Source organism: Penicillium crustosum, assembly GCF_028827405.1.
Source record: "Penicillium crustosum strain IBT 35664 chromosome Unknown utg000004l_segment0_segment0, whole genome shotgun sequence".
NCBI classification, from domain to species: Eukaryota; Fungi; Ascomycota; class Eurotiomycetes; order Eurotiales; family Aspergillaceae; genus Penicillium; species Penicillium crustosum.
Genome location: NW_026623125.1, coordinates 2,431,076 through 2,446,580, shown reverse-complemented (window position 1 = coordinate 2,446,580; position 15,505 = coordinate 2,431,076). Strand labels below are relative to the sequence as shown.

Here is a 15,505-nt window from a genome sequence, read left to right as displayed (position 1 = left end):
ATTTTGGATGTTCTAGTGATAAAAAAACCACAGAATCTAGCAAGTCAGCAAGTTAGCAAGAAGCCTGCCACAAATAAAGCAAGGCTCAAGATGACACTCGAAGAGGCTAGTGTTTGGTTTCTTTGTTGACTAGACAGGGGGGAGTCAACCTTGGAACCCCTGAGGATTTTTAGCCAAACCAGACAAAGAAGGGAAATTTCGATATGGGACAAGGGGGAAAAAGAAACTACAAGAGGAATCTATCATGGCCAACAGAAAAAGCATTAAGAAGTAATAAATCCAATCATATGAGACAAACTGAGGGTAAAAGCACTCAGCACACCAACTCTTCGCCTGTTAAGATAAAGGAAAAAAATATGGCTATACAGGATGGTAAGTAACACAGTCAACAAAAAAAATGGTCTTTTTCATAGATAATCCCCCTTGAAACGGGGCCTTGTGACGCCACAAGCCCTAGTTCCACCTCAAAACCACGAGGCTGGGAGAGGGCGTCGATAGGGTCCATCTGAAACAACTCCGTGGTATCCTCCGTATTCTCTGCGGGTCGACTCCGAAATAGCGAGCTTAGTAGGTACGCTTGAAAGGAGGGACGGGCTTGCACTCCTCCGCATCCAGGGTGTTAGCCTCAACGGCACGGTAGCCTAGCTTGACCTCGCCGTGGGGCTTCTTCTGCCAGGAAAGAGTGTGCTTCATCCACTTCTCGTCGTCACGGTCGGGGTAGTCCTCGCGGGCGTGGGCACCACGAGACTCCTTACGAGCGGCAGCAGAAGCAGCGGTTTGGGTACTGCGAGATTGTGTTAGCAAGGGATCCTAAATCATTTACTCGGGGTTACGTACGCGCAAGTCAGCAGGTTGCGGAGCTCAAGGGTCTCCACCAGGTCGGAGTTCCAGATCATGCTGCGGTCCTTGGTGCCGACCTGGGCATACAACTGGTCAACCTTGTTGACCTTCTCGACACCCTCGTCCAAGCTCTCCTGGGTACGGAAGACGCTGACATCGGTCTGCATGGTTCTCTGCATGGCGTTGCGGATTTCGAAGGTGGACTTAGGGCCATCGGCGGTACGGGCAAAGTCGAGGTCCTTGATGGACTGAGCACCAGCATCGGAGGAAAGCTCCTTGTGGGGCTTGCCGGGGGTGGCAGTGTCGCGAACACGGTGAGACACAGCACGGCCGAAGACAATCAAATCAAGCAGGGAGTTGGCACCCAGGCGGTTAGCACCGTGAACAGACACACATGCGGCCTCACCACAGGCGTACAGACCAGGAACAACCTTCTCCTGACCGTTCTCATCCACATCCAGAACCTCACCGGTGTACTTGGTGGGGATACCACCCATGTTGTAGTGGACGGTGGGCAGGACAGGGATGGGCTGCTTAGTGACATCAACACCGGCGAAAATCGAGGCAGTCTCGGAGATACCGGGCAGACGCTCGTGGAGGAGCTCAGCGGGCAAGTGGCTCAGCTGGAGGTAGATGTGGTCCTTCTCGGGACCGACACCACGGCCCTCACGGATCTCCAGAGTCATGGAGCGAGAGACAACGTCACGGGAGGCAAGATCCTTGGCGGTAGGAGCGTAACGCTCCATGAATCGCTCACCCTCGGAGTTGAGCAGGTAACCACCCTCACCACGGGAGCCCTCAGTGATCAGGCAACCGGCACCGTAGATACCAGTAGGGTGGAACTGGACGAACTCAAGATCCTGGTTAGGGAGACCAGCACGAGCAACCATGGCCATACCGTCACCAGTGCAAGTGTGGGCAGAGGTACAAGAGAAGTAGGCACGTCCGTAACCACCGGTGGCAAGAACAGTGTGGTGGGCCTTAAAGCGGTGCAAAGTACCATCCTCCTGGTTGTAGGCAATGACACCACGGCACTCACCACCCTCCATCAGCAAGTCGAGCGCGAAGTATTCGATGAAGTAGTTGGTGTTGTGGCGGAGGGACTGTCCGTAGAGAGTGTGCAACAGGGCGTGACCAGTACGGTCGGCGGCGGCGGCGCAACGGTAAGCCTGGCCACCCTTACCGAAATCCTTGGACTGACCACCAAAAGCACGCTGGTAAATACGTCCATCCTCGGTACGCGAGAAGGGGCAACCGTAGCCCTCAAGCTCGCGAACACTGGCCGGAGCCTCGCGGGTCATGTAGTGGATGGCATCTTGGTCACCAAGCCAATCAGAACCCTTGACGGTATCGTACATGTGCCATCTCCAGTCATCCTCGTGCATGCTAAAATCCAGTTAGATTCGATTCACTACCTTTCAGCGCTTGTGTGGGAAACCTACTTTCCGAGGGCAGCGTTGATACCACCCTGGGCAGCGACAGTGTGACTTCTCGTGGGGAAAAGCTTGGAAACACAAGCAGTCTTGAATCCAGCCTCGGCCAGACCGAAAGCAGCGCGCAGACCGGCACCACCGGCACCGACAACGAGGGCATCGTACTCGTGATCCTGCGCAAGTCAGATCCAATCAATCTCATGTCCATTCGGAGAGCGGTATTGTCTTACAATGATAGGGTACTTGTCGGTCAGGTAGCCATTGGATTCCTTAGCGCGCAAAGGCTGGTTGGACCATATCCGGGCTGGCGCAGTAGTAATTAGTGGTGCGTTCATGGGTAGACAATATGAGTGCTCTAATGCGTACCTGCGGGCCTTGAAGATGAGAAAAGACGTCTTTGATCCCTCAAAACACGGGAAACCTGGAGAAATAGACGTATGAGTATGTTACGGGTGTCGCGAATGGGCCGAAAATCGTTGCATGGCTACTCACCTTGGATGCAGGAGCTAGGCTCCGCAGGCTCATGGAGCTCATGATGGCGGGTCAAAAGAGAATTGAGTTTCCCTAATGAACCAAGAGAATTGCAGGACACCGAGGGTCGGTGACGGGCTTAGCAAAGAGGGGAGATTGTGGAATAGTGAACTCCTTCCAGGGCAACACTTGGATCTGGAATCGGGTTACGGTTGACGGTTTCACGCTGACATAATCATTCTCACAGTTGCCGACGGGGAGGACCGGGGCCGAACCAGCCAATCAGCGGCTGCGCAATGAAAATCAACCTCGGGCAGCCGGCCGTCCGTGATTGGCCAGATGGCACGTGTCCACAATTCATTTTGCCGGCCAGCACAGGCTACCGGAAGGATACGGTAGAGTGTCAGGGAGATTGAAGAGAGCCACTAGGATGAATTACGGGGTCTTATCACTATATATGGCTATTGTTTCTGATTTTAGTTCCACCTTTACTGGTGGAACGACATACAATTGCTAGATGTAACACACACTTCAGTTGCAGTGTACATCTAGATCGAGACAATCACGCGTGGTCACATGACCATCGATGTGTTCACCAATCAGGAGAAAGTAGCTGGAAGGACTATACTGTACTAAATGGGTAGCCAGAGGGAATTTGGTTGAAATTATATTGCATTGACCAGAAAGAAATTCCCACGTAACAAGACAATAGTGATCGTACATCCCATCCATAATGCAAGTCGGAATCTCTAGTTGTACTGCATATATGTCGCCGTCGAGTTGAACTTGAGGTTGCCCTTAATCACCTTCTCAACAGAGGCCAAGAAGTCCTTCTCGGTAGCCACCTTGCGACGAGCCCGAATAGCAAACATACCTGCCTCAGTCGCAACACTGCGAAGTTCGGCACCTGTAGCATTGGGACACAATCGTGAGATCAACTCCCAACGGATGTCTCGCTCGACGGACATGCTCTTGGCATGGATTCGGAGAATGTTGGCACGGCCCTCCACATCCGGCAGCGAGAATTCGATCTTACGATCAATACGACCAGGACGCATCAGGGCTGGGTCAAGTGTGGAAGGACGGTTGGTAGCGAACATGACCTTGATGTTACCACGAGAGTCGAATCCATCCAGCTGTGTGATCAGTTCCAGCATGGTTCGCTGAACTTCGTTGTCACCACCAGCGCCATCGTCGAAACGTGCACCACCAACAGCATCAATTTCATCGAAGAAAATGATGCATGCCTTCTTGGTACGAGCCATCTCGAAAAGTTCACGGACCATCCGAGCACCCTCACCAACGTACTTCTGCACCAGTTCACTACCAATGACACGAATGAAGGTAGCATCCGTTCGGTTGGCGACTGCACGGGCGCAAAGGGTCTTTCCCGTTCCCGGGGGTCCATAGAGCAGGGCACCCTTGGGTGGGTCGATACCGAGGTTCACGAAACGTTCTGGCGATAGCAAGGGCATTTCAACGACTTCTCGTAGCTTCTCGATCTGTTCTTTGCATCCGCCAACATCGCCGTAGGTCACATCGGGCTTATCCTCGACAGTCATCATTGTCACGCTAGGGTCGATCTTTGGCGGCAAGGGCAGCATGATCTGGTACTTATTACGGTCGACGCTGCAAAGCCTAGTCAGTACCTAGAAATGGCATATAATCCACCATATAACTTACCCAACTCTCATGCCTTCCTCGATATCTGTCGGACTAACACGCTCTCCTAGGTTGACAACGAACTTGGCAATTTGCTTGACGTTGATCACATATTTGCTCTTGTCCGAGTCCTTCTCATCCTGGATAATCTTTGTGCACCTCGCGACCTGTAGTGGCTGTTCCTCCGCCATGCGTTGTCGATCGGCGGCAACATCCCAAAGGTGTGGAGGCGCAAGACCGGTGTCGGATTCCTGGTAAGGCGTAAGCTCCAGTTGTTCAAGGGGCCGAAAGAGCTGGACAAGTTATCACCTTAACACCGATCTTTTCATTCACGCTGTTCTGTTTGTCCTTGATATCCTTCTCGAGCTTCTTCAGCGCATTCGCGTAAGGTGCGGCGCCGTAAGTCTTGAGTACTGCGATGTCACTGTGATGGACATCAGTCAATTATTGCCATCGCGCTTTGTGTGGATTGAATCAACACATGCCGGGAACTCACGCGTCTGTAAGGGGTGTGATCTTCTTCTCTGGTTCATCATCGTCTGCGTAGTTCTTCTGGTACTTCTCCCAGTTCTGACCCGTGGCGCTAGGCATGATGAAAGGTGTTGACAGCCCGAGGCCGAGCTAAGGGAGGATTCAAGAAAACAATAAAATCGAAAATGTATATGCAGATAGAACAAATTCGACGTGCTCTGGGAACAGTGGCAAGTTGAAAAAAGATAGATAGGTTGGATATTGGGAGAGCAAAGAACGGTGATGTAGCAGAGCTGCGGTAGGGTAGTCGAGCTAGCCTCACTAATCAGGTGCCAAGCTTCATCACCGCCCCAGAACCTCGCAGAATTTCCTGTGTGTCCTCCACCACAACAACTCAACTATCTCCTTTCACTCATTTTTTAAGGTTAATTTTGAATATCAATTTTCAAAATGGCCGCCGCAGTAGCACAGGGAGCCGCGGGCAACAACTCCTTCAAGGTGCGAGGCCTCAAAAAGATCTGTGTGAACCACTGATTTCTGATTGCATGCAGGACAAGGAGAAGCCGATGGCCGTGCGGGCCTCCAACATTCTCGCTGCTCGGGGTATGTATATTCTCATTGTGTCAAAGGCGCCCATGCTAATGATACCGTAGCTGTCTCCGATGCCATTCGAACAGTACGCCTGCTCAAACGATCTGCAAATACCTAGATGAGGGGCTAACAGGAATATAGTCGTTGGGGCCCAGGGGTATGGATAAGATGGTGAGTTCATCTCGGGTTTTCGTTCTATCAAGGTGCTAATATCTCTCTAGATCCAAACGCCCAAGGGACAGACCATCATCGTACGCAGCCCAATTCCATTCGAACAGATCGGAAGCCTCAACTGACCCCCGCAGACCAATGATGGAAACACCATGTTGAAAGATATGAGCGTGATGCACCCCGCTGCTCGTATGCTCGTCGATCTGAGTTCGGCGCAGGATGTCGAAGCTGGTGATGGAACGACATCAGTAGTTGTCATTGCTGGCAGTCTGCTCGGCGCTGCCGAAAAGTTGCTAGGCAAGGGCCTTCACCCCACTGTCATCTCCGAGTCTTTCCAAAGAGCCGCCGGTGCTGCCGTCGAGATCCTCCACAACATGTCCCGTCCTATCAATCTTTCCGATCGTTCCACCCTCCTCCAAGCCGCTTCTACTTCGCTTTCGTCCAAGATCGTGTCCCAGCACTCCGGACTTCTGGGCCCGATGGCCGTCGACTCGGTCCTAAAGGTTTGTGACCCGAAGACCGCAGAGAATGTGGACTTGCGGGACATCCGTATTGTGAAGAAGGTTGGCGGCACAATTGAGGATAGTGAGATGGTCGATGGTGTGGTTCTCAACCAGCCCGTGATCAAGAGCAGTGGTGGTCCCACAAGAATCGAGAAGGCGCGGATAGGTCTGATCCAGTTCCAACTGAGCCCGCCCAAGCCAGACGTATGTTTACTCATGCCTCAAGTTACTATTCGAACAAAATTAACAATCAGATCCTAGATGGAGAACCAAATCGTGGTTAACGACTACCGTCAGATGGACAAGATCCTGAAAGAGGAGCGCCAATACATGCTCAACATGGTCAAGAAGATCCAGAAGACCAAGTGTAACGTTCTTTTGATTCAGAAGTCCATCCTGCGTGATGCCGTGAACGAACTTTCCCTGCACTTCCTTTCTCGTCTCAAGATCCTCGCCATCAAGGATATTGAGCGTGATGAGGTCGAGTTCCTGTGCAAGAGTCTCGGCTGCAAGCCCGTCGCTAACGTCGACTCCTTCACCGAGGACAAGCTCGGCACTGCCGACCTCGTCGAGGAAGTCCAGGCCTCGGGTGCTCGTTACGTCAAGATCACCGGTATCAAGGCTCCTCTTGCCTCTTACAACCAGACTGTCTCTATTGTCGCCCGCGGTGCCAACAGCTTGATTTTGGATGAAGCCGAGCGATCTTTGCACGACGCTCTTTGTGTCATTCGCTGCCTTGTCAAGAAGCGTGCCATGATTGCAGGTGGTGGTGCTCCCGAGATTGAAGTGGCTCACACACTCGCCATGCGCGCTCGTGAACTTACTGGTACTGAGGCTATTTGCTTCAAGGCCTTCGCCGATGCCATGGAGGTCATTCCCACGACTCTCGCTGAGAACGCCGGTCTTAACTCCATCAAGGTTGTGACTGAACTACGCCACCGCCACGCTCAGGGCCAGCACAATGCTGGTGTCAGCATTCGCAGCGGTGGTGTTAAGGATGATATCACAGAGGAGAATATTCTCCAACCCCTGCTAGTCAGCACCAGTGCGATTGAGCTGGCTGCGGAGACTGTGAAGATGATCATGAGAATTGATGACATTGCTCTGTCGCGGTAAACGCCCTCGGCGGCCGCTAACGTGAGCTGTATGATGGAAAGCGATCTGATCGCGACGAGTAATTAAAAAAATATCCCGTTCCTGCATAGAATCACTCTCAGATTTGTAACACTTCTTGTGCAATGTATATGGTGAAACGAGCTCTCTGTAATGCTATTATCTCAAATTCTAATGTGGATGGTGGAATTCGGTATGTGCTTAGGCTCGAGGATGGCATATATACCGAATGATGTCTGGCAACGCTTGGCGCTCTCCTCCCGTTCTACCCCTCGCCGCTTTTGCTCACTGAGCAGAATTGAGCACGCCCCTGATCTTGAGATATTTGGTGCGTAAATATGGCCCGAAAGAAGATAAACCTTGAAAGTTTCGTCTCCATTTTGGCTTCATCCCTAAATCGTCAGAAAGCACATGGAGATAAAATCATGCGCCTTGTGTAGCCTCATTGCGTTAAAATCAAAGAAAGTCTTCCGGATAATACTTTAATGAGGCTTTAAAAGGAATTCATCTTTAAGAACAGCAATTTTCTATCTAGTACAGAGTATTAATTCCATGCTTATTGTGTGCATGGTAGTGTTCAAAATAGTAGCACAAAACCCCCGCGATGACTTCTATATATACCTGCTATCTCATTCTTTGATCCCGTCTCATTTTCCAAGAATGAGTTGAACCCAATACCTTGAGTTTATCCCTGGCAGCCTTTTGTCTTAACATTGGGGCGCTTCCTCTCAACCATTTCGGCCCAAGGACCATGTCAGCTAAGCCTCTGCCTTCTTGGTGGCCTTGGTTCTCAGTTTCATCATCAGGAACACCAATCCGTAGATACCAATTACGAAGACAACAATGATTCCTGCATTCCTCCACCCAAAATACTCAGCTTCGAGATTGAGGGTCTTGAGGTAATCTCCACCTGACATATATTGGCACACTTGGCAATCCGCCATTGCACTTGGGTTGAGGAGATTTGTCCCCATCCCTTGACCTTGTTGGTAGGAGGCTAGGTAATCACCACAGGATTGATTGGCAGGCGGATCGAATATAGCGAGCTCCCCAACATCACAGGTTACAGGCTTAGACCAAGTGGTAAAAATAAGCAGTGAACTCATGAGATAGTTGAAAGGATCAATGTAGTATATCCTAATCACCGCAGTTAGATTCTGCAAGTGGCAAATAAGGCATCGACACATGGAAATGATACTTACCAATATTTCCAAAACGGTTCGATTTGGCTATATGGCACCATTACTCCACAGAAAGAAACCAGAGTCGTAACCACGAGTGGGTTGACAAGCGAAGCGAAGACCGCATTAGGGGCATAGGCGGCGATCATCTGACCAATGCCAGTGTAGAGGCACTCGTACATCACCTATGACTTAGTGTTAGCACTCGCGATACAACCCTTACTTGAGAATAATGGAAGGAAACTTACCACCACAAAGAAAACACTACCGGCATGTTCCGGTGCCGCGCTCAGCCCACAGGTAAAGTACCAGCAGACGTAATAAAGCAACGCGCAGACAATCAGGTAAGGTATCTCCGAAACGATAAGGCCAGCAACGAAGGGAGCCCAGTGGTACATTTTGCTTTTCTTCTCACGTGTCTCGTAGATATCTCGGCGGTCGATGAAGAGAGGCTGTAGTTGGGCAATCACTCCTGGCGCAACAAAAATGAAATTGAAGACAGTAAAGAGATTTTGCTGCAGGTCTGTGAGATTGTCCCCAATCATCCAGAAGGAGAAGCCATTCAATAGTGCTAGACTGATGTGCATAGCAAACTTGTTGTCGATATATTCAGTGTTCCGAAATAGCGAGACGTTCATGCGCTGAGTCACGAGTCTGATCTGCGTCCACATCGACGCTGCGAACTCATGCCCATCGTCAGTGGTCTCTGAGGGTTTAGCAGCTGCTTCTGCTACCATCTCATCTATCGCTGTTGTGAGTCGGCCGTGCTCCGGCGACTCTAGCCAGATTTTGTTCCAGTCTGCCTTTTGAGATGTATTTCCTGAAACCACATCGATGATATACTCAGCAGGGTTGGCTTCGGACGGGCAATTCGCTCCATGTCGAGCAAAGTAGCCTTTAACAGTGCTTGCGTTGTCGCCAATATCCCCAAAGTACACCGTCTTCCCGCCCTTGCTTAGCAAAAGTAGTGTATTGAACTGTGCAAACAGCTGGGCCGATGGCTGGTGTATAGTGACTAAGACGGTTTGCCCAACCTCAGCAAGCTTACGGAGAAAACGAACGGTATTGTATGCTGCCTGGCCGTCAAGGCCTGATGTGGGCTCGTCTAAAAAGATCAGAATGCTCGGCTTCGCGACTAGCTCCACGGCGATAGTGAGACGCTTGCGCTGCTCGACAGACAGACCAGCACCAGGGCGCCCAACAAGTGTATGCTCAAGATCACGGAGTTCCAGTAGATCTATAATAGTGTCCACATAACTTATCTTTTCCTCCGCGGGCGTGTCACGGGGTTGACGTAGGAGAGCAGAGAATTCGAGGGCTTCACGAACAGTAGCAAAAGACTCGTGCACATCTAACTGTTCCACATACCCTGCAGAGCGTTGGAAGGAGATGGGGATAGGGCGGCCATCAACCAAAACGGACCCGTGGATGTTTCCGTCCGTCTTGCGCTGGGCAAGAACGTCAAGGAGAGTTGTCTTACCGGCCCCAGAAGACCCCATGAGAGCTCCAAGCATGCCAGGTTTAACATAGCCTTGCACGTTGTCGAGAAGGACTCGCTCACCCGAATGAGTCTTCACAGTATATGTCAAGTTCCTCCAGGTAAAGATACTTCTGTTGCGGATGAGATCTTGTCCAAGGCTCGCCTGTGAATCGTTTGCTCCAGACTCGGTGACAGACTTCCCGGTCACTTGAGATTCCTCGTCTCCAAGGAGTAAATGCTTCGTTTTAGTCTCCTTCTCCCGGGGAATGAGAAGGCTGCGGCCACCTTCTCCAGGTAACTCCCATCTGGAGGTAAAGAAGATGGTCAGCGCAACGAAAAATACCCACCACCCGCAAATGATTCCAAAATTGCGCCAGATATGGCTATGACTGAATGACATAGATGCGAGGTAGTCGTCACCCATGATACTAGTTGCGCCCACTGCAGCACCGGTGATTCCAGAGCAGGATTGCCCGCCCTCTCCATCGGTATAACCGGGCCCGTTTGGTATAATATTCGGGCCAACACAGGGGATATTTCGGTCATGAAACTCGTTTCCAAGAAGGGACTCAAAGCCGTAAGCCATGGGGTTTATCCAGAAAATCCATACAAGCCATGGATGCATTTGAGGTTTGATGATCATGTAGCCCATGTAAACGAAACACGCCACAACGGTAAGGCCTGATACCTTAGTCGCGGCGTCGAATGTGGGGAAGGCGGCCCCTATCAGTCGAAATAGAGCCGTCATGGACATCGCTGTTGCAAAATTCGTTATCCAGTAGGTAAAGAAGGCTTCTGCAGTTGCCTTAAGCCCAACCATAAAGTAGAGGACCAAGCCAAAGTGCGTGACCTGGAAAAGCAAGATAGGAAAGTCTGCGATGATCTGGGCAATACAGATAGCTGCTGGATGATACAGGGCAAATGAACGATGCTTAGCTAGAATGGGTCTGCCAGTGAATGAGTCGGTGACTTCCGAAAGTGCGATCAGGGCATTGTATAGAATGGAGAAGAACAAAGCGCCACCCTTGAGGAACAAACCAAGAGAATTGTCTGGGGCATTGTAGAAGAGCGAACCGCCGAGTAGAGCCTGAATAACCGTGGCGCCCTGCTTCATCAGGAGGGTTGATTTGTCGCCCAGCATGATCTGATATTGCCGGATGACGGCAGTCTTGATCTGGGTTGCAAAGTCGGCGGTGATAGGTGACTTGTTGGACACACCCTTATGCTTTTCCCGAGCGACCATTTCCTTGAAAACGGCCGTATTCTCGGCCGCCTCTTCACTTTCCGAATACGTAAATTCGGCCAACATTTTGGTCTTGGTGCTTGACAGATTGTATACCGTACGGACTTCGTCGGCATTCAGGGGAAAGTTTTTCTCATAACCTGGGGCAATAATGCGTTCTGTTGGAACAGTCACCCCAGTCAGGAAATCTGCCTTGTTGGACCCAGTGGCGCGCATGAAGCCAAGGTCTTCCATGAAAGGAACAGCCTCCTTCTGTGGACCGTAGAAAATTTGCTTGCCCTCGTCCAGTACCAGCACCTTATCAAAATGTTCGTAGATGCCATTGCCTGCCTGGTAGAGGGTGACAATAGTGGTGAGTCCAAGGACGTCCGTGAAAGCCCTGATCGCCTTAATCCACTCTAATGCTGTGCTGGCGTCGAGTCCGCGCGTGGAGTTATCCCAACAGAAGATACTTGCACGAGTGCTCATGCACTCAAGAATGGAAACACGTTTCCTCTCGCCTCCCGAGACACCTCTAATAAAAGCATCTCCCACCTTGGTAGATGCAGTATGGGAAATACCAACTGAGCTTAACAAAAACTCTTTGTTCAGCTCAGCATACTTTTTCCTACTCTTTACACCCGATGGGAGATGATAGGGGACTTTCATGCGGGCCGCGAAATCAATGGTCTCACCAACTGTCAACGTCGGGAAGAAGACTTCTTCCTCGGTATTCATAATGATCTGACCACGATATTGCTTGGCTTCGGCCGCGGACATGTTTCCAAACATGACGTCCCCTGTGACCTCTGAGTAGCCGAGCCGGTGGTTTGAGAGCACGCTCAGCAATGTCGTACATCCTGACCCAGGGCGACCAAGAACTAGTAACATCTCTCCGGGCTTAACGCAGCCATACGAGTTGTCGATGATGGTTTTAGTCGGCGAGTCCTTTCCACTTCCTGCGAATGGGTTGAATTGGGACAGAACATTCTCGTTGAATGCAGCGTCAGAACTGATGCCTTTCACGGTAAGGTTCCGCCAGGTCACGCCCAACTTCCTGGATTTCTCTCCAGCTTCCTCATCTCGAGCTCGCATTTCCTGCACCATCTCGGTCATATGCCATGTTGTACTGTCTTCGGGGACCACCTTTTCTGCTGATTTGTGTTCGGAATCAACGTTGGGTGTTTGCGGTAAAGACTCATCCAAGGTAGGGGGTTCCTGAGACTCGGTGTCGGACCTTGATGAATTGGACAACATTGCGGGACTCTTGAAGCTCCTCTATCAAGGCAGCAGGAGGCTTTGCAAAAGGAGTAGAGTCGATGGTTTCGGAGGCTGATTGGCAAAGACTTTTCGTTTGTGTTTCTCTTTAAAGAACATACAAACAAGAGAATCGATATGAGAGTCTTTTAAACCATCATACTCTCTCGGGCTACTTCAGGGGAAATCAAACTAGCCATTCAGTCAATCTACGTTTATAATCAAGTCGGTCTACGGGCTGATTACTGATTCTCCACAAGACTCTGGGATCTCAATCGAGAACATAAAATTCCCCTAATTAGCGGTTTCTAGAAAATACTGAATTAGCCACAATGCGGTCTGATGAATCAACATGTAGTTTCATCCATCCAATTAGTAGCAACATTGGCACTTAATCTCCGCTTTCACGCGCACTCATTAATTCATGCTAATCGAGACAGATCTGAGCCAAGAAACCTAAAAAGTACATCCATTGTTCTCCCTTGGTACGTTCGTTTTATCATTACCCAATAAGATTATCAGCAAAGAGTATGCACGCATATCACTGGCTTACTCTTATCCATCTGGAGTCGGATAGCCCTTCACTTCACTCAATTATTCTCTTCTTAAGTACCTCTAACTGATATTTTCATAAATCGGGAGTAACAAGTTACAATGAAACAAGTAAAGAGTAAGGTGATCTATTTTATCCCACGGTTCATCGCCTGACGCAGATCTTGGAAGTTGATAGATCTTAACTCTATCCTCGGCGCCTCCCTCACTCATTTTCTGATAAAAAGTCGGGATTAGGTTGTACGTAAATCTAAGCATGGGGATGAACGCGAGAATCTATGGTTAGTAAATGTGGCTTCGAACTTGAGTTTGCGCTCTACATTCCTTGCGATCTACATCGTCGTAAAATGGGGATGGTTACTAATCCCCGGCACGATTAGTTAACTAACTAGTTAGTGGACTACACGTTTCAAGAATGATGAGTAACCCATACCTAAATCAGTCTGATGAATACACAGATTTGTCGGAGTAAGGATATGACTCCCCTAGGCCCTAAATAGGAATCTCGGTTTTTGTTATGTGTCGGGTACCATGCATTTATGCATGATGGAAATTAATAAGTCTTTACAAACCGGAAAATCAATGGACCGTCATGATAACGGTACCATACAAAAGTCCACGAGTATATACATTGCTTAATCAGCTATGTCCGCATAGATTGGAAAAAGAGCGGATTTTGTCATTGTAGTTAGTTAGAGAATTTTACCTATGTCATTTTTACCATAAATTGTCGTACCTGTCTATTTCTGGCATATTATCCTCTAACTAGTAGCTCCTATTACAGTGACTAGTCCAGCAGAATATTATATAAGCATACAGTGTGGGGCCTGGGGTGTTAAAACGTTTGCGTACTGGCTGTACCTGAGTTTCATGAAGCCACTAAAAGGCAATTGTAGTTTTCTGCTGCTCTCGTAGGCTTTTTGTCGTATATGAAGATATTATGGGAAACCATGCATATATTTTACCTGGAAGTCTGGCTCACAGTTCTAGACACTTGTTGTTAGAGGGGTTCAAAACAATCCTTTGGCTCGGGATGTTGATTATTCAACATGAATTTTGGATTATTCAACAAACACTCGACATCCGTGTGCTGTCACCCACCAATACAAGCACTGTTGATCTAAACCCAACTTTGAACTGTGGCATGGCTTGGAATCGCATAAAACTACATCCAAGTCGAAATTAATACTTGAGCCCAAAGCATGGCAGATGCAAGCGACAATAATATGGGTTTAAGCCAAAAGCCTCGTTTACGAGGTCGCCCCCCTGCCAAGCGATCCCCAGCAGCGCATCTTGGTGAGTTTATTCAACCTTATACGATCTGTTTAAGCTTACCTTGTGTAGAGACGCCGAGAACAGCTTCGCATAGCACAACGGGCATATCGCACCCGGAAGGAAGATACAATCAACGATTTGACGGAGCGTGTAAAGGAGTTAGAATGCGGCATCCAGGAACTCAGCAAATTCTTTCTTAGTATCAGTAAGAAGTTGCTAGATACAAAGGCCCCCGAAAAATATCCGCACATTGCACTGGCCTTGCATAAGGCAACCCAGCAATGCCTGGTGCTTGCGCGAGTAGCACAAGATGCACCTATAGAAGACGTTAGTGATGACGAAGACCGTGCGAATACGGCTGGTTTTCCTAAACGCGGACCGGTTGAGCAACCGGGAAACCATGAATATACAGAACAGCACCAACAAGTGCCGTCGGACTTGCCATCAAAAGCCCCCAAAGCGTCCACGAAAATTCCACTTGATCGACTACTCGGGTGGGTTGTCACATCACCACGAACCCCGGCCTTGTCAATTGAACGTCAGGCAACAATTCGATTCGATAGTACCCACACTGACTCGGAAATGTCCTTTCTATCTCCCCGCTTCAGCTTACCACTTGTTACTCACCCATTCATACCCCCAGACGAAAAAACGCTATTTATGCAGCATTTGGTTCGACGGTGCTGCCTAATTGCATACGAACTTTTAGTCTCGCATTCCGATATTCAAAGGATCCAGGAAGTATTTGGATCCATACTGCCTGCTCTGAGTCGAAATCAGATGATCATGTCTCTATACAACTCACTTCAAACCAATGATACGGGAAGTGTTCAGCGTCAGGCGAAAGTGCTCACTTCCCTGCGCTCTGGGGAAATTGACTTTACAGCTGAACCTACGGACGCGTTGTCCAGGGCCTTGGAGTATGCATTTGATCCTGAAACTGGTGCAGAGTGGGTGGATGTCTATGGAGTGCAGGAACTTCTATCCGAGAAAGATGTTCGATTCCAAGAGCATATCGTCACCCGATCCGATGGAACCGGCGGAAAATCGGATTCTTCGCCCTCCCCGCACCTCGATACAACAGCTTTCATTGAGGGTAAGATTCCAACAATTTAATAACGAACGGAAGTTATTGATAACAGCGTGTAGTTCTCTCCAGCAAAGCTGTCTGCGTTTGTCCTGGGCCAGTATTTAGGCGACAGGCCGTTGAAAACGCCGTGGATCTTGCGATTGCAAACTATCGCACCGTCCATGATAGCATGAGAGGTGGTGGTTGAATTGTT

The 15,505-nt window shown here is 49.5% G+C and overlaps 5 protein-coding genes across 5 annotated transcripts; 2 read left to right on the top strand and 3 right to left on the bottom strand.

Annotated features, from left to right (window-relative positions):
- Positions 1-261: 261 nt before the first annotated feature.
- N7487_009961 (uncharacterized protein) lies at positions 262-2,921 on the bottom strand. The gene is made up of 6 exons (XM_056877691.1): positions 2,766-2,921; positions 2,640-2,694; positions 2,504-2,577; positions 2,283-2,446; positions 838-2,226; positions 262-784 (listed from the first exon to the last, which is right to left on the bottom strand). Exons 1-6 carry the CDS (start codon positions 2,805-2,807, stop codon positions 565-567), a joined length of 1,944 nt encoding a protein of 647 aa, XP_056726271.1. The 5' UTR covers positions 2,808-2,921; the 3' UTR covers positions 262-564.
- A 572-nt stretch (positions 2,922-3,493) lies between these two features.
- rpt1 (proteasome regulatory particle base subunit RPT1) lies at positions 3,494-4,997 on the bottom strand (the record flags this gene model as incomplete). Its single annotated transcript, XM_056877690.1, has 4 exons — positions 3,494-4,373; positions 4,428-4,657; positions 4,716-4,830; positions 4,903-4,997. The coding sequence occupies 4 exons, from the start codon at positions 4,995-4,997 to the stop codon at positions 3,494-3,496; spliced, it is 1,320 nt and encodes a 439-aa protein (XP_056726270.1).
- Positions 4,998-5,327: 330 nt separating this feature from the next.
- On the top strand, positions 5,328-7,258 carry N7487_009959 (chaperonin-containing T-complex subunit CCT4; the record flags this gene model as incomplete). The annotated part of the gene is made up of 7 exons (XM_056877689.1): positions 5,328-5,375; positions 5,429-5,480; positions 5,531-5,553; positions 5,610-5,639; positions 5,690-5,719; positions 5,774-6,346; positions 6,404-7,258. The coding sequence occupies 7 exons, from the start codon at positions 5,328-5,330 to the stop codon at positions 7,256-7,258; spliced, it is 1,611 nt and encodes a 536-aa protein (XP_056726269.1).
- A 755-nt stretch (positions 7,259-8,013) lies between these two features.
- Positions 8,014-12,395, bottom strand: N7487_009958 (pleiotropic drug resistance family ABC transporter; the record flags this gene model as incomplete). Its single annotated transcript, XM_056877688.1, has 3 exons — positions 8,014-8,392; positions 8,458-8,621; positions 8,685-12,395. 3 exons carry the CDS (start codon positions 12,393-12,395, stop codon positions 8,014-8,016), a joined length of 4,254 nt encoding a protein of 1,417 aa, XP_056726268.1.
- Positions 12,396-14,173: 1,778 nt separating this feature from the next.
- N7487_009957 (bZIP transcription factor) lies at positions 14,174-15,499 on the top strand (the record flags this gene model as incomplete). The annotated part of the gene is made up of 3 exons (XM_056877687.1): positions 14,174-14,243; positions 14,317-15,318; positions 15,372-15,499. The coding sequence occupies 3 exons, from the start codon at positions 14,174-14,176 to the stop codon at positions 15,497-15,499; spliced, it is 1,200 nt and encodes a 399-aa protein (XP_056726267.1).
- Between the last annotated feature and the right edge of the window lie 6 nt (positions 15,500-15,505).